The following is a 9,898-nucleotide window of genomic DNA, read 5'->3' on the forward strand; positions in this document are numbered from 1 at the left end:
CCTTTATATATATATATATATATATATATTGATCTCCTATCTCTTTCTCAAAGTCAAGTCATTCTCCATCTTTGGCCAGTCAAATAATATTTCATCTCACCCATTAACAGCTAGCGCTTCTCCACGCCAGAAGATCAAGATCACAACGCACAGATAGCTGCAAATATGTCTCGTGGTGGTGATCTTTCTTTCTTCTTAGTTCTGTTGCTATTAATGGCGGTGGCATCAAAATCTTTTGCCCGTGAAGGAGAGAAGAACATGAACTGTCCAATGAGAAAAGCAGCAGTACCGCCTGTTAATGCAGGTGCTGTTTTGTATTATGATTCTCGTATGGGTAAGGAACAGAAAGTAGCCATGGATATGGCAGCCAGAGATTTGCATCGCTTGAATTGTTCTATGCAGCTGGTTTTGCACCTTAAAGATTCTCATGGTAATTCAGCTCGGGCAACTTCTACTGGTAAACTTTCAACCTTCTCCGAGATATAATATGTATATTACATATATATATTATATATTATTGGGCACAAATTAAGCTGGTCTGTGTGTCCTGCCACATGACACAAAACATGATATAAACAACTTGTTATGTTGGTTTTATTTTTTTATTTTCCTACCAATTTAATGTACCATTAATGTTGTTTTATTTTAACTTTTGATACTGCATGGTCTAGATCTTGTGCCACTAGATTACATGCGACTACGTACTTTTGATGTCAATGCTCCCCGAAAAATCTTTTGATTTTGGACATCATGCATATCAATTTATGAACCTAGCTAGCTAGAAACTACCATATTTGCATGCAATATCATTAATCCACCTTACGTACGTACGTTATCTTCATATGACATGGATAGAGGATATTTTCTGGATTCAATTGCTGAAGAGATCATAGGATCAGCTAATAAGTCATGGGACGTACATGCATTAATCTCAGAAGCTTAGCATATTTATAAGCTTTGATTCTTCTCTATTCAAATAAGGCGTGGCCTGCAACAAAAGTGTCGAGAACTTGATAAAAGAAAGATAGAAAAACTGAAAAACCGAAAACTAGAAAACAGAGAGAAAGAAGATGAAAAACTATCTTATCTTGTATTGAATGAACTGAATTGAATTGATACAAGTGCTTTACATGTACTTATATAGAAATGAAACTAGTAACAGAAAATAACTGTCAACTGTCAAGGCTCATTGTCTATTTTGCCCTTTTCATATTTTTACTTTAATTCCATATCTTCTATTTTTGAGGCTATACTCCAACAAAAAGTTTAGAATTTTTACAATTCTGGTGGTGATCAAGTCCAATTGATCATGATCATGATTTACATGATCCAGCTACTCTGAAAACTTTTGATAATTTTCTTTGCAGCAATCCATCTCATTGACACCAAAAGAGTGCAAGCTGTCATCGGAACACTGACGATTCAGGAAGCTGCTCTAATCTCCGATAATAGTAAAAGCTTCAAGGATCAAGTACGTATCCCCATCCCCATCATTTCCCTAGCCTCACCTGCTATCGTCCCATCATTGATACCAATTCAACCGTTCTTTTTCATTCAAATGGCTAGCGATGTCACCCTCCACATGAAGTGTATTGCCGCCATTATAGGCCACTTTAGGTGGCGAAAGGTGAACACAATTTACGAAAAGATCAACAACAACAACGGGTTTTCTGCTGAACTAGAGACATTAACCCTCCTTTCTGATTCACTTCATGTTGTGGATTCAGCAATTGAATACCACTCAACTTTACCTTCCCTATCCTCTCTGCCAGACCGGAAAGCAGCCATTGAGAAAGAGCTGATGAAGCTACGCAGTTTGAGCAATAGGGTTTTCATACTTTTGCAGTCTTCTTTAGAGTCAGCTATTTTGCTTTTTGAGAAGGCAAATCAAATGGGTATGATGGAAAAAGGCTACGTGTGGATCGTAACTGATGAGATTGCAAGCCTTCTTGATTCTGTGGATTCTTCTGTTACCTATAACATGCAAGGACTAATTGGTTTTAAAACCAGCTTTGTTTCTTCCAGTGAAACTTTCAAGCAGTTTAAAACGAAATTCCGAAAGAAGTTCGGATCAGAGTACCCTGAAGAAGAGAATGCTAACCCAAGCATTTTTGCACTCCGAGCTTATGATGCAACTTTGGCCATTGCTCAAGCCATTAACAAAATACAAGGAAGGGTTACCCCGAAAAAATTATCTCAACAAATCATGCTCAGCAACTTTGAAGGTCTAAGTGGAAAGATAAACTTCAAGAACGGTACATTGTCACAAGTGCCAGTCTTTCGGATCATTAATGTGGTTGGCAAAAGCTACAAGGAGATAGCATTCTGGTCACCAGAATTCAATTTCTTAGAGAACTTCACCCAGTATGATAACTTGAAGGTAACAATTGGTAATGGTTCATCAGGACTTTTGGGCCCAATATTTTGGCCAGGTGGCCTGCAAACAGTTCCAAAGGGATGGACTTACAGTGGTGAGGAGAAAGCATTGAGGATAGGGGTTCCTGCCAAGGGTACATTCAATCAGTTTGTGAAAGTGACTTGTGAACAGGACCAGAACAGAACATTCGTCTCCGGTTTTTCCATTGATGTGTTTGAAGCAGTTGTAAAGCGCCTTCCTTATCATTTGCCTTATGTCTTGGTTCCATTCTATGGATCATATGATGAAATGGTGGAACAGGTCTACTACAAGGTAGGTTTTAATTTGTTTAAACTATCAAAACCAATTTTAAGTTTATAGTACAATAATTAAACCAGAAGGAAAAAGAAAAGCATGTTTTTCTGCAATGATTATTCAGTATTAATGGTATCATGTTAAACATGTTGATATTATTCATGACTAATGTTATGGCACTTTTATTAATTGTATTACAGAAATAATTAATACGTGCATGATCAATGATCAATATGTAAAACAATATTAGGGCCTGGATGCAGCAGTTGGTGATACAGAAATAATGGCAGATCGGTTTCGATATGCTGAATTTACACAGCCATACGTTGAATCTGGACTTGTGATGGTAGTCAAAGTAAAACCAGATAAGCTGAAAGAGGAATGGTTGTTCATCAAAGTCTTCACAAAAAGAATGTGGCTAATGATAGTGGTGATGCACCTCTTCATAGGGTTCGTCGTTTGGTTAATTGAACATGCTGGTAATCCTGAATTTGAGGGCTTCGGAACTATGCTTTGGTTTTCAGTTACTGTCCTATTCTTTCTTCAAAGTAAGTCTCCAGTACCCAACATATTTAAGCATCAGTATAAACTGAATCACAAACAATCCTTAAGGTTTTCTTTTGGAGAAATACTTTAATCACAAAAAATAGATTGATCATGTTGTACCTTAGATTGTAAAATTACTATTTTTATTATAAAATAAATTTAATGTATCGTAACGTGAATTTGTGGCTTTACTTTTCAGGGGTCGAATTCTCTTTCTGTCAATACAAGACATGATATTTAGTACTGTATTTGATGCTATTTATGTTGTCTCCCTTCATTTTATAATCTGCAGGAGAACCAATTAAGAACAGTTTGTCTCGTTTTGTGCTGGCACCATGGTTTTTTGTCATACTTATTGTCTCGGCTAGTTTTACAGCAAGCCTCACTTCCAAAATGACTGTCGCTAGGTTTAAACCGTCTGTCCCTGACATTGTGACACTTCAGAAAACACATGCAGCAGTTGCGTGTAATGGAAACTCTTTCATTGTAAGATACCTGATAAATGTGTTGAACTTTAAGCCAGAGAATATAAGGGGAGTTCATTCGATAAGCGAATACCCTGAAGCCTTTGAGAGAGAGGAAATTGCAGCAGCTTTCTTCGTTGTCCCACACGCCAAAGTCTTCCTCGCAAAATACTGCAAGGGCTACACCATAGCAGGACCCACTTTCAGTCTTGGAGGTTTTGGGTTTGTAAGCAGTCACAGATCTCCTTTTTTATGGTCTTCTTTGTATCTGTTTAATACTGATCTTAATTTCCTTCAAAGCTGATATTTTGTTTTTGCATTTTTTGCTCCCCATTTCATCTCAGGCTTTCCCAAAGGGTTCTCCTCTGGTTACAGACATTTCAAAAGGAATCCTTGAAGTGAAACAAAGTGGAGAAATGAAACGGCTAGAAAAATTCTTGCTTTCCTCTAATAATTGCTCCTCTTCGGCCAACTTATACGATGATCTAGAACTAGGTCCCGAGCCTTTCTACATCCTGTTCTTGATTTCAGGTGGGATTTCTGCATTTGCATTCGTACTTACCATAGTGCGTCTAGCTCAAAAAGGTCAACTGAAGATGACCTTCATGCCAGCTGGAATGGTAGATGGCAGCAGAGTTTGGATGTGGGCAATAATATTTCTTGCTCGAATCTACGTAAACTTTCCATTTCCATACAGAATAAGGATCTAAGGCATCCCAGAAGCACAAGACTCCCGAAAATTTAGCTCGACAAGATGGAGATGATCAAAAACCATCCGAGTGCTGCGTGTATATACAAAGATGTAACAATCCAATCCAATAATTTTAAGGTAGAAATATTGATAATTTTTATTAAATCTAAATTATATTTAATGGGTTATATTAGATAAGCCCATGAGCAATAAATTATTGAAATTGATTATGAGTTTTTAATTAGGTTCGATAATTAGATTAAATCTTATTTATTATTTATTAAATGAATTAGACTCATTTTAGAATTTAAAGATTGACCATTAGAAATTTACTTTAATTTAAAATATCACTGATTGAAGTCCCCTATACAGCCCTAGTCACTGTCAATTCTACATTGAATGAACTACTAGATCATGTTTTTAAATTCAAACTATCTTCTCGAATGATTGTGACCAAGTCCAACTCGAACTCGTTGGTACCCTCTCCCAAATATCTCTATAAATATCTCATTTTCGTGTGTTATTTGAAAAAAAATCATAAACCCCTATAAGTGTAGCGGCCGAACTTGAGATACTCAGTCGAGTATCGTGATTGATTTTGTGTCGAAAATTTTAAGAAGTAACACTACAAGATAAGTAGCTTGATCATAAATTAAGATTATTAAAGTCAGTTCTTTGCAGGAAGCCATTGTTTACGTACCATGCATGTCATGATATTTGCAAGCATGTCATTTATCATGTTTCCTTCTGCATATTATAGTTATATATGTATTATGCATCTCACATTGCATAAAACATGGAAGCTTTCATAAGATCAAGTGTAAGATAAACTCAGAATAGTTAATTAGATAACTATTTAGATGCATGGTACCAATGCAGTTTCAGGGTAGATGTGCAAGCCATGGACTCAAGCGTGGTCCACCATAATATGCTAGAATACTATCAGTGGCTTCCCTTACGGCCACAGGATAGAGCCCGTGCATAGCCTTGCATAGGGCTGAGCTCCGACGAAGTCGGAGTGGAATTTTTACTTTGACTCTGAACGGAATCGGAGTCCGAGCTCCGATCGACCATCTATTGGGCTAAATGAATGCCCTTTTTTGACTTTTGAGCTCACCAAACCCAAAGTCCAAACCTGTAAAAAAAATACTGAAAAGATTAAAAAAAAAAAAAAAAAGAGCTTAAATGCAATAATTTAAAAACTAAATAACATATATGATGTACCCATAAGTTATAACAGTCTCATTTATAACATAATAATAACATTGACTTAGCCTTGAAAGATAATTTCATAAATATTAAACATGGATTTCACTAAAATCCCAATGGTCCATTGGTCATGCTTGAAATAAAGATAGAAAGTTACAATCAATAAATAAAAAAAAATTGATGATAAAAAATTGAACAAGGTAAAAGTAGAATTTGATTCTTACCAAGAAAATGGGGTTCTCTCAACTCCATCTCAAATCTCAAGGGGCGTTCGTCTCAGACTCTCAGTCATTGGCAATTATGTTAGGGTTCGCAATTAGGTCTATAAAATTATAAAAAGTAGAAGTTAGAAACATTAAAAATAATTAAATAATCATTTAAAAGTATATAAAGTTACCTTATTCAAGCCTATAGCTCTCGGTATCAACGCCAATAATATCTAGTCCAATGAGCGTTTCACTTATCCAATTCTGTGTGCAAACGAGGGCCTCCACGGTTGACGGTGACAATGAACTCCAATAAGCATCCAACATGCGACCTCTAGTGCTAAATGCTAACTCTGAAGCAACCGTAGTGACAGGAATGACTAGCACATCTCAGGCTATACAGGAAATGACTGGATACTTGGTGGAATTAACCTTCTACCAGGTTAATAACTGAAATATAGTACTAGGTGTCTCAACAGCTTCCATAAAATATAGTTCAACCTCAGATGTACACTGCATAATATTCCTCGTGGCAATGAGTTGATGATACTGCTGCATAATACGATGGCCTGTAACCCTACGGATGGGTCTATATCATCTAAGGAAGCTGTCGACTCCGTCGGCCTCGAATGTGAGGAGCTACCAGCTGCGGATAAAGGCTGACAACTATTGTTGTAATGACTATATAGGTCATCAATATCACTTTTTAGTACTCTAATAAACTCTGCAACCTTCACTGCTCCGAGGACGGAATTTATCCAAAATTCTAGAACGGCCAATTTATATCGAGGGTCAAGGATCACAGCCACAAATAGTAATCTATTTATCTTCTCAATATTCTCCCAATATTTATCATATTTGGTCTTCATTCTAGTAGCCATAGCAGATAACAATCGACCCCCTAGAGTTAGCACAATATTTTTCAAGTGGAACTGAAGCTCCGAGAGCTTGTTAAAGTACAAGTTCGCAATCGTATATTTGGATCTAGATATCTGCATGATTATGTCATAAAAGTTTTTAAAAAATTGAACAAAGTACCTCACACTAGTCCAATCATGTGCGTCCGGTGCACCGAACCCCTGTCCTGCAGGCTCAAAGAAAGCATACCTCAGGCCCCCATTCTCGACCTCCATCCGCTCGAACGCTCTTTGGTACTTCTGTGCCACATCCAATATCATGTATGTAGAGTTCCATCGAGTCGAAAAGTCCAAGCACAACATTTTAAAATATTCAATCTGAAGATCTTCTGCTATTGCCTTAAAGAACTATGCATGCTCTAAATGCTCTTACTTGAGAGATCAATACTGTGTTGTTCCAATATTGGATTAAATAAGCAACAATGACCTCCAAACTAAAAGGGCGTAGTCGTCTTTTCATATGAATTGTTTCTTTGGCTAATATGTACGTAGTAGCTGTTGGCCTTTGATTTCTGCATGGTGTGCAGTACCACTCATTTACTATCCAGATTTTTCCTTCTAATTTTCCCACATGAATTTCTGTATATATAATACCATGAATTAATGCATATAAAAGTTGAGTGATTTATTTATTCTTCTTCTTCTTCTTCTTCTTCTTCTATTTGTTAAGCACCAGGTTTCTAGAAAGTAGAACCTATTAATCTTGCCCTGGCTAGAATAATATATATATATATATAGCCAATATTATAGCTAGGCTTTGGACAAAAAGAGTTGCAACTTGCAAACCAAGTGGTCCTTATATATCTCATAGTAAGTAGTTGTAACTAATAGAATAAAATATAGTTTTCTGAAATCAATCACATCACTGTGGTATTTGTTAATTACTCCAAGTTACTTATGAGAAAAATTATTAATTAGATCTATTTATGTCATATATGATCAGTCGATATTACTGATAAAAAAAAATATATATATGATCAGTCGACATCATATCGTGCTGCTATTTATGTAAGGCATTTTAGTTGGTTTGTGCTGTAGTCATCTGTCTTCCAATGCTATTTTGAATATTGCCTACAGTTCCTAGTTTGGCCCAATGAGCTGGTGACATGGGTTTTGTTTTACTTGTTTCTAGTTTCTTTTTTTGCTTTACATATATCTTTTCCGTTTTAATTTTTTCCAATTCTTCATAAGATTTTCCAATTCTTGTCTGGCTTTTCTGGTATTCATAACATATATCTTTTTTGTTTTTATTTTTTTCAATTTAAAACCTAGGATCATTCAAACTAAAGTTTGGTAAAACTGAAAATTGGCAGCTGGACATGGACAGAATACTCCTATATAGTATATGGTATATACATATGACAATCAAATCCAAGCCATTGGCAGCAAAAACAAAGAAATAAAACACAAATCATCCATAAAATCTTATACACATTTTATCAAATACATTACATGCATATTGGTTTGCACAGTTCGTTACCATCAACAATATTCAATTTTTGTTACATTTCCTTACAACAAATAACTTCACAAGAATTACAACAATTAATTCCAAAACAACTAATCCTAGGCAACCCAACAACATGGAAAAAAAACATAAAATTAAATAAATTTTAGTGCTCAAAATCATAAACTTGTCAGAGGCTATGAAGGCTGGCCTGAGAAGTGAAGGAGAACATAGTGTTGTACACTACGGAGGCGCAAAGAGAAATGGCGCCAACAGAGAGGGAACGAGGTGGCGAGGTTCACTGGTTCAGACATCAGAGAAAAGAAAAAGGAGAAGGAAGAAGGGAATGGGGTCCTGCGTTTTGGACTCCCTGTGTGATGAAATGACGCCGTTTAATATTTTTTTAAAAATCAGATGTTTTACATCTGGATTCAAGAAGCTCCGAACTCCGACTCCGACTCCCTACTCGGAGCTACTCCGAACTCCGACTCCGATTTCCCACCACTCCGACTCTGTCGGAGTCGGAATCAAAACGGAAGTCGGGCAGAGTTGGAATTTTTGAAAGTTTGCTCAGCCCTAGCCTTGTACACATGGTTAAGTATGTTGGCCAGTCAGACCAGTCAGACAAATCAGACCAATCAGCTAATTCAGATAAATCAATCATGCATAGCATAAGCATCAGTATGATCTGTCATGATTTAAGCTAATCAACATAAAATATTTTATGAAAATATTATGTCAAATATGTTTACGTTATGATGATTTTCTTACTGAGTTATCGACTCATTTTAGTTTTTTTTTTTTTATATTTTTAAACCACCACATGTCAGAATATTTGTGAAGGTAGAACTGCAGGATTTGACTTAGTCTAGGGAGACGTGACAATGACCTAGATCATATACATAGATTTTAAGTTTTGATTTTTATGGTACATATTTTGAGAAATTTTAATAAATGCTGCCGCGTACTCTCATTCATGATTTAAGTATTTTAATTCTAAACAACTCTATTTATTATAAGGAATGTTTGTACCAAACACTTCCTTTAGAATACAAGAAAATATTTTTAAGTCAAGGTTTAGTAATAGCACTCTGGCTTCCTCGAGAATTTCTAAATAATGTGACTTTATTATTAACCGTAGGGAGCATAGTGTTACACAAATTTCCCACCACTAACTTAGAGCATGTTTACCAGTATGTAATGATTGTCATGTACAGAGGCAGATTAATATATATATTCATTTGGAGAGAAATGTGATTTGTGATACAATTCAAAAGGAAATCTTTGTATTTAATGCTGAACTTTTAATACATGTCTGTGATATCTTTATAAGCCAGGGAGAAATGCAGAATTTCTTATGTAACTTGAAGGGTTCAGTTGAGAGGGATAGATATATATAATATGAGTTGGCTATGCAGTATTTTTATTTAACTGTTGAAGCAATTTCCTACTTTTCTTGAATTTGGTGAATAACCAACAAGAGAAGAAAAGTTTGAGGTTTGGAAGTCTCCAATTCTTAAGTAAGATTGGGTACCATATGAATGTAGGAATATATAGAGAGTACCAGTTGTATATGTGGATCTATTTATAGATGATGAGAACCCGGTATGGCATTGCCCATCTGAGTGCATGATTTCTGGGACCTGACACAGTAACCCTCAGGAGTTTGATTTGACCACTAATTGGGTCAATTTGGCGTGCATATCTTGTTCGGATTTTCTTTTGAGTCAGTTGATGAGCACGAGGA

General features: G+C 36.0%; 1 protein-coding gene across 1 annotated transcript; it reads left to right on the plus strand.

Moving 5' to 3' along the window:
* The first annotated feature begins 213 nt into the window (after nucleotides 1-213).
* Nucleotides 214-4,391, plus strand: LOC108979550 (glutamate receptor 2.5-like). The gene is made up of 5 exons (XM_018950244.2): nucleotides 214-457; nucleotides 1,368-2,689; nucleotides 2,922-3,219; nucleotides 3,510-3,907; nucleotides 4,026-4,391. The coding sequence occupies exons 1-5, from the start codon at nucleotides 214-216 to the stop codon at nucleotides 4,389-4,391; spliced, it is 2,628 nt and encodes an 875-aa protein (XP_018805789.2).
* Nucleotides 4,392-9,898: the final 5,507 nt, after the last annotated feature.

This window comes from Juglans regia, chromosome 15 (genome assembly GCF_001411555.2).
Source record: "Juglans regia cultivar Chandler chromosome 15, Walnut 2.0, whole genome shotgun sequence".
Classification (NCBI taxonomy): domain Eukaryota; kingdom Viridiplantae; phylum Streptophyta; class Magnoliopsida; order Fagales; family Juglandaceae; genus Juglans; species Juglans regia.

Coding starts and splice junctions, on each gene's coding strand:
- LOC108979550 (XM_018950244.2), top strand. CDS start 214: ATGGCGGTGGCATCAAAATCTTTTGCCCGTGAAGGAGAGAAGAACATG. Junction 3,220..3,509: donor TGTCCTATTCTTTCTTCAAA/GTAAGTCTCCAG, acceptor TATAATCTGCAG/GAGAACCAATTAAGAACAGT. Junction 3,908..4,025: donor GTCTTGGAGGTTTTGGGTTT/GTAAGCAGTCAC, acceptor ATTTCATCTCAG/GCTTTCCCAAAGGGTTCTCC.